The sequence below is a fragment of the Vulpes vulpes genome, chromosome 12, assembly GCF_048418805.1.
Source record: "Vulpes vulpes isolate BD-2025 chromosome 12, VulVul3, whole genome shotgun sequence".
In the NCBI taxonomy this organism is placed as follows: domain Eukaryota; kingdom Metazoa; phylum Chordata; class Mammalia; order Carnivora; family Canidae; genus Vulpes; species Vulpes vulpes.
This window is the reverse complement of record NC_132791.1, coordinates 4,079,014-4,091,759: the sequence shown is the minus strand read 5'-3', so window position 1 is coordinate 4,091,759 and position 12,746 is coordinate 4,079,014. Positions and strand designations below refer to the sequence as shown.

Genomic DNA, 12,746 nt, shown 5'->3' with positions numbered 1-12,746 from the left:
GGATCCTGACATGGGATTCAATCCCGAGTCTCCAGGATCGCGCCCTGGGCCAAAGGCAGGCGCCAAACCGCTACACCACCCAGGGATCCCACCAGGTTAGCATTTTAAAAAGCCGGTTTCTATGCTGCCAAAACTCCCCGCTTTCTCAAAGAAGGAGGCAGGGCCCAGCAACTTCATCTGGTGACATGCTCTGGGTATAGAAGCAAGCCCTGGCCTGGCCTGGCAGGACAGAACTGGTGAGTCCATGACAAGGGGTGGCCAAAGGAAGAGGACCATACATACGTACACTGGCTGCGGGAGGGGGCTGCAGTTGGGGAGCCCACTGGCATCAAAGGCGCTGAGGTCACATCTGCACCAGTCATCGATCACGTCCCCTTTCCCTGAGCACCAGTAGGAGCTCATCAGTGCACTCTTGAAAGCCTGGAATAAAGGAGGGCAGAAGAGATGATGATGACCATGGTGGAGAGATTGAGAGAGAAGGTTCCAGTGACCGCAACAGCTGACCCAAGCTTCACAGCAATCCACCTCGGCGCGGGACACCATCTCTCGCCCAAACACCTCACACTCTACCACCAGGCTCTCCTGTTTTGAGCCGTTGTTCTCTCCCCAGCAGCCAGAATGATCATTGAGGCAGGACAATATTAACAACAACCACTAAGAACCTCCTCTGGGGCCCAGATTAACTAATTTAACCTCATGCAATGGATATAATTATTATTAACATTATCATCTCCCCTTCTACCAATTGGAAAACTGAGGCACACAGAAATAACTTGCCTGCGGTTCACAACCAGTGAGAGAGCGGGCATCTGATAAAAGCAGTGTGGCTCCAGACCCTGCCCCAACTCTTATTTTTTTTTAACTGAAGTATAATTAACAGTGTTTCAGTAGCATCAAGTGTACAATGGAAGGACTCAACCATTCCGTACACTGCCCAGAGCCTACCACAGCAAGTGTAGTCACCACCTGTTGCTGTGCTGCTTCTTGCACAAGGCTGACCATCTTACTTCCCTGCATAGAGACCTTCAGAGGCTCCCCATGGCTCTCAGGATAAAGTCTAAGCTCTTTACTCCAGCTCCTGACCACTTCCACGGTATTGTTGTTCAACACTCCTCTGATTTTTCCTTGCATGCTACGGTCCACCCTCATGCCACCACTAACATACCCACCAACAGAAAATTCCTGCTAATGGAAAACATGCTCTAAATTAGGAGACAACAAATTGCTTCTGTAAAGGGCCAGATAGCAAATAATTTTGGCTTTGTGGCCAGGTAGTCTCTGCCACAGTGAGTTAGCTCTACCTTTGTAGCATGAAATCGATGTAGATAATACGTTAAATGAAGGGGCATAATTGTGTTCTGATAAAGCTTTATTTGCAAAGACTGGAAGCAGGCTAAGTTTGGTCTAGACGGTTTGCTGACCCTTGCTCTAAATTATGATTAACATCCTAGAGAATTGCAATGTGCCTCATTGTTTTTTAATTAAAAAAAAAAAAAAAAAAAAAAAAAAAAAACTTTTCTCCCTGCTGGAACATTCCCTGCCCCCTTCCCTGTACTCCAATTCACTCTTTCGGTCTTCAATGAAACATTCCTTTGCTCCGGGAACCCTACGTCTTGAGTTTCTTAAGCCTTGAATCATGCTCCTCTCTTGGACACCATAACACACTAAACACACTAGACCACACCTACTGTCACATTCCGTTGCCTGCCTTCCGCAACAGATTCTGACCGCACCAAGGGTACAGGCCATGCCTTATTCACACAAGCATTCTCACAGGACCTGGCCCAGATATCCAGTCAATATTTACTGAATAAATAAATGGACACTGAAAAACATCATTAGGCTCAGGCTCAGGTTTGGGTGTGCTTCGTGCTCTAGTCATTCCATTTACACCGATGTTTCAAGGCCCTGGGGATTCAGAATGTTTGACAGCTCTTTTTTAAACTTACGGACTTTAGAGAATACTAGTCTCTTACCCTTTTACCAGGAAACACACCCTATGTCCTTTCTTTTTCTTTTATGTTACTTTCTTTGTACTTTTTAAAATGAAAGTTTCACGCTGCCTATGACTACTATGGACACCTGGTTATCCAGGTGTCGTTTTGCAGCCTGCATTGTCAAAGACTCAGGTGTGGGGTGGCTCAGCAGTTTAGCACCACCTTCAGCCCAGTGTGATCCTGGAGTCCCGGGATCGAGTCCCGCGTCAGGCTCCCTGCTTGGAGCCTGCTTCTCCCTCTGCCTATGTCTCTGCCTCTCTCTCTCTCTGTCATAAATAAATAAATAAATTTTTTTTTTTTTAAAAGATGGCAACCACCTGACTCCTCTTGTCATGCTGGCTGATCCCGTGGCAGGGCTGGGCTAGTATCTCTTTGAAAGGCTCATCAGTAAGCACAATTCGAAGCCTCTGGAACTCACTAGCTTAGGAGGACCCTCCCTGGCATCCCTCCTGGTGTAGGGGCTTCTACCTAAGTCTCTCACTGCATCCAGTAGGCAGCTTTTTAACCACCCCAGACCCATTTCCCAAGTCCTGGGCCAAATGGACACAATACAGCTTTTCAGAGGAAAAGGCAAATAAACAAACAACAACAACAAAAAAGAATGCTATTGTGTGAGCCTCCACCATATTTCCCTCGGTGCATCTGATGAGGAGACTCCAATATTACTGCTGAATGTTCTCACCCATATTCTCTGCTAGGAAATGAACAAATGATCTAACTTCTTCTGAATTAAGAGTAGCGACTAAAGAAATTTTAAAAAAGAATTATAAAAGCTAATGCTCATGAAGCACCTATTACACAGTGTAAGTGTTTTAAGGGCATTGAAAAAAATATAATCCTCACAATGGTACTGAGATACAGATAGTATGACCTTCACTCACAGGTGAAAGAACTGGGAATTAGAGCAGTGAAGCGGTTTTCCCAAGATCACACAGCAATTAAATAGTGGAAGCAAAATCGCGACCCAGATCGCTGTGACTCACAAGCACAGCCCTTTTCTATTTAACCAAGTGGGGCAGTGAGGTTAAACCCCAACTAAGGTTGCCAGATTCAGTAAATAAAAATACAGGATGCCTAGTTAAAAATCAAATTTCAAGTGAATAAGAATTTTTTTAAGCCCATCTCTCTCAGCGTTTGCATATAAAGTACATAGGTCAGAGTGTGGCACACAGTAATCGCACTATTCCTACTACAAGTCAGAACCTATGTTGGAAATAAATGTCTGTTATTCAGTACGAGGTGGGGGGTGGGGAGGGGGTGAGGTCTCATGAGGACAGAAACCAAATGGGATCACGTGAGGTCATGCTGACTGAAGGACCTTCTTTTCCCTCCATCTGCAGGTTCCCTTTTACTAAAATCAACGTGCAGAATGGCTTCAGATTCCGTAACATCTCCAGCCAGCACTAAGGGCTTAATACTACAATGGTGAAATCCAGGGCCACGGGTGAAAGTGACCCAGATGGTAAGAGATGGCTTTGACTCTAGCAATGAGAGGAGAGAGAGAACATCCTGTTTTGCTTGTGTATGTGTTTTTGTTTTTGTGTGAGTGTGTGTTTTGTAATCAATAGTCGCTTGAGCTTGTGCAAAACAAAACAGGAAATCTCTCCGGACTTTGTGAGTTTCACCATCCAAGCTGCTCTTGGGAAGAAACCCTGCCTGGGAGTCTCCACATCTACTGGCTCTTCCCCAAACCATGAGGAACAGAATGGGGACTGGTGCAGTGGCCAGGCAAACCCTGGAGAGAGCACAAACACACCCTGATAAAAGGCCTACATCAAAGAGGGAGCCCTGGCTAGGCAGCAGAAGCCAGCATTGTGTCAGGACAGGATCACTCTTTCCTTATGTCTCCAGCCCTTGCAACATCCCATCCCGAATCCAATTCCATCCCGGGGGAGGAGAATCATAGAATGTTCCAGCTTCAAGGGACTCTGTAAATCATCTAATCTAATCCATTTGACAGATCAGATACAGTGGCTGGGAAAGGCAAGTGGGTTGGTCCAAGGTGAGGGAGCAGCTCTGTGATGAAATGATTCTATCCTTCCATTTAATCCTAAAATTACTCTTTGAGATGAACGTCCTATCCCCATTCACAAGTGAGCACGGAAGACTTGAGCTGAAGTCCATCTGAATCCTGGCACCCTGGACCTTCCCAGGTCACACAGGAACCATAAATGCCAAGATTTCATCCAAAACATCCTTTTCAGCTGCTCTGTTTTAGATCACGTGCTTATGTGCTGTTTGTGTGCCTGTCTGCGAGTCCTTGTGCATGTGTGTGCGTGTGTGTGTGTGTGTGTGTGTGTGCATGTTCTCAGAGGAAAATGAAACCTTACACTGGAGGCATTGTTGACTCCTGGCTTTGGAGTCAGCGAAGGGACTTAAGAAACAAATCCTGTACTTAAACACGGGTAAGGACTGCATTTGCATGACCATTGGTTTTCATAACAAAGAAATGCTTCCAACTTCTGGCTAATTAGCTAGCAAACCAAACAGGGCAGGAGGAGAAAACAGCCACAAAAATGTTAAGCAATCAAAATAAACTAGGATTTATTTCTGACTCGAAGGTTACTTCCCCATTTGAACTTGCCTCTTTTAAATTATTGAGTTATCCCTCTCTTTAAGCCTTAATTTCTCCATCTGTAAAATGAGGACACGGAAGATATATTTTTGAAAGTTTAGTTCAGTTCAGTAAACATTCACTGATCTTCCTACTCCATACCATCTGCTGTCTAGATGCTAAAAAATGAGTTAGTTGAACAAGACCCAGTAGCTAACTTCAAAGGACTCACAGTTTAATGGTGAAGACATAAGCATAATAAATACTATTTATTCAAATGCTATGAAGTAATACACACAGGAGGCCTTTGGGAATACCAAAGAAGGGGGCTCTTCCAGCTATAAAATTCCGACAATGTCTTAGCAATCTTAACTTTAATACTCTGTATTTGACTAAGATACTTGGGACCATCTATATAGAATGTCACTAAACCCGTGAATTAAATTCCATGCTCTGTATTTAGAATGACTTTATTTTTACAGTGCAAATCATCCTCGGAGGCTGACTCCAGGTCTGTTATTTTTGATACTGAGATGATTCTGGTCTGTCTGACCAAAAAGCATGCCCTGAAGTCCTCACTCAAAGCTTAATGGATTTTGTTATCTCCACGGTGCTATTAAGATTGGTCCTGTGGCTGTTTGAATCTCTTCTCTAGGCGATTGTCGTAGCCTCTGGACTGGCCTTCAAGCTCCAGTGTCACCTTTTCCAGCACCTCCTCTCCCAGTTTTCTGTAACATCATGGCTGATTCCACCCTCTTGCTTGGACTCCTTCAAAGTCCCACCTCCTTCTGGTTAAAGCCTCTGCTTCTTAACCTGACATTCAAAATCCTTTGTTAATATTTCCCACTCATTTTTTCTCCTTTCCCCTTTATTCCTTTTCACTATTTTTTATATTCCCCAAATGAATGAGACCATATAATAATGTTTGTCCTTCTCCGATTGACTTATTTCACTTAGCAAAAATGAGTGGGAAATATCAGAAAGGGAGACAGAACATAAAGACTCCTAACTCTGGGAAACGAACTAGGGGTGGGGGAAGGGAGGTGAGCAGGGGTAGGGGTGACTGGGTGACGGGCACTGAGGGGGGCACTTGATGGGATGAGCACTGGGTATTATTCTATATGTTGGCAAATTGAACACCAATAAAAAATAAATTTATAAGAACAAAACAAAACAAAACAAAATCCTTTGTTGTTCCGCCTGTGGCTCCTCTCCCAGGCTCTCCCCGCTGTACCCACTCTATGATCCCCGCACAAGCCAAGCCTTCTCTCATGCTGTGCCTTTGTTCTAAAATACCCTTTCCCCATTTTGTTCTCCTCGCTGAATTCCAGGAAACTTTATGTCCCCCAGGACCCTGCCACACTTGAGAAATTCTGTCTCGACCTCCTCTCAATTTTCTCATTTCACATTTCCTTGCAATTTGCTTATTTATGTGTCCTTCTTGCTTATGATACTGTGAACTCCTCCAGGCCAAGGTAATGTATTTGATTAATCTCTGTGCCCCCAGCTCTAAGTAAAAGAGCAACACATATTAGGGTCCCAAAACTATGTGTTAGATTCCACAGATATGTAATAGGATGCTCTGCCAGTATTAAACTTATAAACTTGCCATTGTTTTTCTTTTCTAGCAAAAAAAAAAAAAAGATGATAAATGCAACTGGTCACCATAAAAAGACTAAATCTCCACAAACCACTGAAGGTACATTTGGGTGGGGTATGGAAGTAGAATCTCGTCTGGAGACATTTAGAATTAGCAATCGGAGGTAAGTAGGTTGATAGCTTTTTGCCAGGGGAGCAATTGGGTCTAAAGAATCTCCTACATCTCTAGAGAAAGATGGGAGGAAGAGAGATGGGAGTGGTTGACATCCTACCTTTGTAGGGAGACTAATTCCTGAGCCCATGCCATACATGTGATTGGTCAAGAGGGACTAGGATTGATGAACATAGGAAGGATTGAAGAGGAGATCATGGTAGTGTTTGTGTGGAAGCAGAATTAATAGTATCCAGCTCAACCTGGACCTCTGGGATAGACCCTCTCTGGGCCATTTGCCATCCAGTCATCAGCATACTCCCTAGTAGCAGCTGCAGGTGATGCCAACCACTCATTTCCCTGGTAGTTACAGGAGTTGGAGGCCAGGGAGTGGAGCCCCCATTCTTTGGGAAGAGAACCAAAGATGTTGGCATGTCCTGACCTTGAGGAGATTAGTTGGTCATTTTGTTACAAATCAATGACTGCAAAATTAAGCAGCCTGTGTGTAAACACATTTGGGAGAGATGTAAATAATGTTAGTTGACTTAAGTCTTATTCACGAACAGAGCAGGAAGGCAGGGATAGTGACTTTAAAACATGACCCTCGATATCTCTGACATTTCCTTTGTCATGTAGTGGGATCTAGGTTCTCTCCCCTTGGGTCCAGGCTCTATTAATGCAACCAAAAGAAGTACTACTGCTTCAATTTCTGGCCCCAGGCCTTAAGAAACTGGCAGCTTCCACATCATGTCTCTGGGGATACTCACTCTTGGAGCCCAACCACCATGCTGTGAGGAAGCCCAGACCACATGGAGAGGCCATGTGGAGGTATTCCAGCCAACAGAACTACTGAGGCCCCAGCCAACAGCCAGGGTCATGTGTCGGATATGTGAGCATGGAAGCCTTTGAGATAACTCCAGCCATATCCACCAGCTGATTGTAACCACATGAGAGAGCCAAGTAAGAACTATGAAGCTCAAACCCAGATCCATTAGAGAGACTAATAAAATGATCACTGTTGTTTTAAGTCAACAATTTCTGGGATTCCATGGCAATACGTAACTGGGACAGCAGGTAATTCACCTCTGAACAATCCTGAAAGATTGTTTAGAGGAGGTAGCAACTAGGAAAGAGTCCAGCAAAGGGAATTAGAAACCATAGACTACATACATACCTCAGGAGCTAGAGGGCTCTAATGTGCATACACGCATCCACAATGCCACAGATCCCTGGTATGGCCAATCTAGAAGAGCCCTAAAGGTGATAAATGACCTTTGCAATTTTGCAAGCTAAGAGGCCCAAAGAGGGGAGGAGATTTGTCCGAGTTTACACCACAAGAATCCGGCAGAGAATAAACCAAGATTTTCATATCAATAATCTTCACTACATGAGGCTGCCTACATTTGGATCTGGCTTCAAGCTACTCATCTATTATGCTGCTAGACAGGAAACAACCATACTGACAATACTTACTGAGAATGTACTGAGTTCTTTAATACACGTTATCTTATTTAACCTTATGGCTACCTTATGAAGCAGATTCTGCTGTTACCATCCCCATTGTACATATGAAGAAACTGAGGTTCAAAGGGTGAAGTGGCCTAGTCAGAGTCACCAGCTATAAAGTGGAAGAATGACAACTTGAACTCCGGTTACATTTGATCCTGAAGCCCATTCTCTCAGCCACAACCATTATGGGCAAGTAACATTCTCACTGACGAGAGGACATTTATTGAGTGCTTACCACAAGCTGAGCACCCTTACCCTTTCCATGTATTACTCCTCGCAATAGCTCTAAGTACATTAGATATATCAGCTCATGCAGTGAAATGCCAAGACACCTGCACCCCGATGTTTGTAGCAGCCATGTCCACAATAGCCAAACTGTGGAAGGAGCCTCGGTGTCCATCGAAAGATGAATGAATAAAGAAGATGTGGTCTATGTATATGATGGAATATTACTCAGCCATTAGAGACGACAAATACCCACCATTTGCTTCTACATGGATGGAACTGGAGGATATTATGCTGAGTGAAATAAGTCAATCGGAGAAGGACAAACATTATATGGTCTCATTCATTTGGGGAATATAAAAAATAGTGAAAGGGAATAAAGGGGAAAGGAGAAAAAATGAGTGGGAAATATCAGAGAGGGAGACAGAACCTGAGAGACTCCTAACTCTGGGAAATGAACTAGGTGTGGTAGAAAGGGAGGTGGGCAGGGAGTGGGGGTGACTGGGTGATGGGCACTGAGGGCGGCACTTGACGGGATGAGCACTGGGTGTTATGTTATATGTTGGCAAATTGAACTCCAATTAAAAAAAAAGATATATCAGCTCATTTAATTTTCCCAACAACCTGTGAGGTAGGTAGAATTATTATGTTCCCTTTTACATTTGTGCCCAAGGTCATAGGGCTTGTCATGGGGACACAGTCAGTATTTGAACCCAGGAACTCTAGCTCTAGAGCCTGTGCTCTGAAACATGAAGCCTCCAAATACAAACTTTGATGGAGACAATCCATGTTTTCTTTTTTAATGTTATTTACACCCCTGATTTCTTCCACCCTTAGTATATATTGTGATCTCTCACTGTATCCATGGGAATAGACCTATGAAAATACCGTGTGTAATTTCCATTTTTGTAAGTCAAATGTCAGCAATGTCCCATGGCTCAATGTAATAGCAGCCACAGGCGTGAATAAAATTCCACAGGAAGAGGATATAGAGCATGAAAAAAGTCAAGTGCCTAAGACAGCAGAACCCAAGGGACTCTAACCTTTCCTGACTAACTTGCTATGTGACCTCAGTAAGTCATTTCCCCTCTCTTGGCCTTAATGTCCCATAATGTCTTCGACTTGTATATACACTCCCAAGCATTGCTGGTTCTGATAATTTTCTGATTCATGTCCTGGATTTTACTTTTTCTCTAAACTACCCACAATTTTCTCATCCTAGACATACTGTCTGGGATCCTTTAAAAGTTCTTACCAGCAGACAAATCTAGGGAGACAGTAAAAGGGTCAGTGATTGGCAGGAGCCGGGTGAAAGGAAAGCACAGGATTTTAGGGTAGTTGAACCATTTTGTATGCTACTTGGTGGATATACATCATTATACATTTGTCAAAACTCAGAATGCACACCAAGAGCAAACCCTCGTATAAACTATGGACTTTGGCTGATAATGATGTGTCAGTATAGGTTCGTCAATTGTAACAAATGTTCCAGTGCAATTTGAGATTATGATTGTGGAGGAGACTCTGCTAGACGGGGCAGTGTGGGGGGCATGAGGTATACAGGAACGCTGTGTACTTCATGTCCAATTTTGCTGAAAACCTAAAACTAATCAAGAGAAAATAAAGTCTGTATTTAAAACCTCCTGCCAGCTAGCATGTTTTTCATAGAAAAGGTCTCACCAGACTGTGAGCATCCCATGGATGGTTTTTAAAGAAAGAGAGGTATGAGCATGAAGGGAAGTGAGAGATATTAGCCATATCCTTATTCTACCCTGATGCTCGAGCCTTCCTATGCCTCTCAACAACTTTCGGATGTGCAGCTCTTACTGTCTGCAGTAATCCTTAGAGATGAGCAAGTATAGAGTCAGAGAAGACAGCAGCCCAGTGTCCCCCAAATAGAACACAATAGAGCTGAGTCTCTAACTTCAAATCCCAAGCTTTGGCCCCTGACTTCTCTGGTCCCACCCGTCCTTTTCAGCTTCTGTATCAGATCCCCCTATTCGCAAGGCGACACAGCGAAGGAACTCTTGCAAGAACCCGTTTCCTATATGAGAAATTGTGCAGCTTAATCTATGGCTCTATAAATCACAGAAATGACACCTAATTTCCCCTGTCAGTATCAACTTCTCTTTTCAAGCCATTCTCCCCTGAATGATGAGAGCCCAACAGAACAGCTTGTTAATCTGGGTGACAGGGGGAAGACATTTAAAGCCAGCCAAACCCCCCTCTTGCCACACTTACTTCTGCTAATGAAAAAATATTAGAGAAATAAATATACAACCCACTGAGATGCTCCTGCGTGGGGCACTGTCAGCTGTCTGTTTTTCAAGATGTACAGAGACAAGATGATGAGGTTATATGATCCTCGGGCAAGGAGCTATTTTTCTTGTCAGCTCACCCCGTATTTCAGTTCCCATCCATCTCATCTAAAGAATAAAGTGCTAGGTTTCAATGCATTAAAAATAACAGTAAGCATTTTTGAGTATACCTATATGTCAGACACAGTGCTCAGTGCCTGCCAGGAAGAGAAGCATCTTATTTGGACCACCAGGTCATGATTTGGGCCCTCCTATCACTCTCCTTATAGAGAGGGCAAGACTGAGGCCCCAGAGAGTTTGGGTTCCTTTCCGATGTTACATAGCCAGTATTTGGCAGAGCAAAATTCAAACTCAGCTCCTCACATTCCTAAATGTGTCACCACCACAAGCTAATTTAATCTTCAGATAAGCCTATAAATTAGGTTGTACTATCTCCATGAAATCTTTGAAAACGGTTGAAACTTAAACTTTGGGTCATGTATGATCAAGTGACTTGAGCAATGTCACAAACCTAGGATACTTCGGAGTTAGGATTCAAACGCCAAACTGATTCCCAAGATAGGATATCTCTTTCCTGCCCCATTTTTCTTAAATAATGAAGATAGGTGGGGGTTGAGGTGCATGGCGTAGTCTCAGGACAGGCCAGGGTGACCAGGTAGCCTTGTTCTCTTCAGTCCTAAGCCCTGGCTGGCCAGAACAACACTCCAAAGTGTGTTCAGGAATATGAGTTCAATGGGATGCTAACTGATTTTAAAGTTCAAAAAAAAAAAATGTGGGGGGAGGTGGTTGGAGAGGTTGTCGCTGTGGTCAAATAAACTTGGAAAAGACTATATTAAAAAGATAGATTGCTCTACATAGAACTTTTCAGGGCCATTCATATATTAATGGTCAATGGGAAACCCTAAGGTAATGCATAGAAGGAAGCATTTTCCAAACATCTTTGTCCATGGAACCTTTCCCCACCCCCCCCTCACATGGCACCCAGGGATCTGATACTTGGCAGAGTCTCCTCCATATTGTGCTAATCTAGATTCTAGGCTGGACACAAAGCTCTCTGCCAAGAGCGACTCAGGATAGAGAGCTCATCCCAGCTCTGTCTGTAAGTAACTGTGTAACTTTGGCCAAGTCGGTCTCCCTCTCTGGGACTCAGTTATCTTGTCTATAAAATAAGGGTGTTGAATATTTTTATTGCAGAGGCTCTAACCTTCTGGCAACACCATGAGTGCTAGAAGTATTTATAACTCCCACCGATGCTGCTCCAACTCCTGTTGAATCTTCCCTAGGCATCCCCCTCAGGTGCTTGCAGACTAGGCCCTGGACCACACTGATGACCTGAGCCCTCCATGGTTGGCCTCCTGGCCACAGATTGTGGGACATCCCACTTGGTAGCTATGAGTCATTTGGATGCCTTTGTGCTTATGTCAGGCCCCTCAAATCTCTGCTTCTCCTTCCAGCATCACCTCTTGCCACTCCTCTTTTTAGACTCCATTCTCTAGCCATGTTTTCTCACCTTTGGCCATTTATATGCTATTTCCTCTCCTGGAACTCTTCCTCCATCCCATAATCTCCCCCATTGATTAATCTATCAAGTCTCAGCTTGGAAACCACCTCTTGCAGGGAACATTCCTCGACCCTCTCAAGCTGGAATACACCTCTTCCTTTGTAACACATCTTTTCCCACCTTCCCCTATCATAAAACTTATTTTACTGTGATATTTTATTGTCTGTTTCATTGCGTATCTGTCTCTCCTTATAGACTGTACAAATTGAGGTTGGAGCCCTCCTGTCTGTTTTGTTTATTATTTAATCCCTAGCACCTGACATAGAGTAGGGTCTCTGTAATTGATTAATCAATTAGTCTATGATAAATTAATGAATGTTAAGAACATCAAGTTATGATCTTGTTGTATCTCTTATCCTTTTGGCCTTAACTTAGAAGATCTCTCCTCTGCAGAGGGCCTTAGGGTAATTCTGTTTTCTTAACCTTTTCCATGCTCCTATTTCACATGCCAACTTTACTTCTAAGACTAGCTAGCCTACGAGATCTAAGAGCCAAAGCTCTCAACATTTAAAAACCTTCCACATCTTCCAGTAAAATATGGAAGGGTATTTTCAGCTTTTCACACAAAACATACCAAATATCCAGAAAGGACTAGTGCAGAATTACTTGGAAGTCTCTTTCTTAAATATGTATACAAATTGCATATTCTACTCTACAATACATTTGAGTTGGATTTACTATTAAAACAATGATTTTACCCCCTCAAAAAATGTTTCTCATAGTGTGATCTTTGAGCCTCTTCTTTTATTAATGACCTGAAGCACTTACTAGAAACTCAGATTCCCGGCCAAACTCAGTCACAATGAGCCAGAATCCTGGGAGAGGTGATCCA

The 12,746-nt window shown here is 43.5% G+C and overlaps 1 protein-coding gene across 5 annotated transcripts in view; it reads right to left on the bottom strand.

The window, feature by feature from the left end:
• The window catches only part of ASTN2 (astrotactin 2), an 854,920-nt gene that overhangs the window by 151,979 nt on the left and 690,195 nt on the right, over positions 1-12,746 (bottom strand). For all 5 annotated transcript variants that reach the window (XM_072727526.1, XM_072727523.1, XM_072727524.1 and 2 more), the window contains one exon: positions 287-420. In XM_072727526.1, the coding sequence (XP_072583627.1) occupies positions 287-420 (134 nt within the window). The remainder of the gene's footprint in view (positions 1-286; positions 421-12,746) is intronic.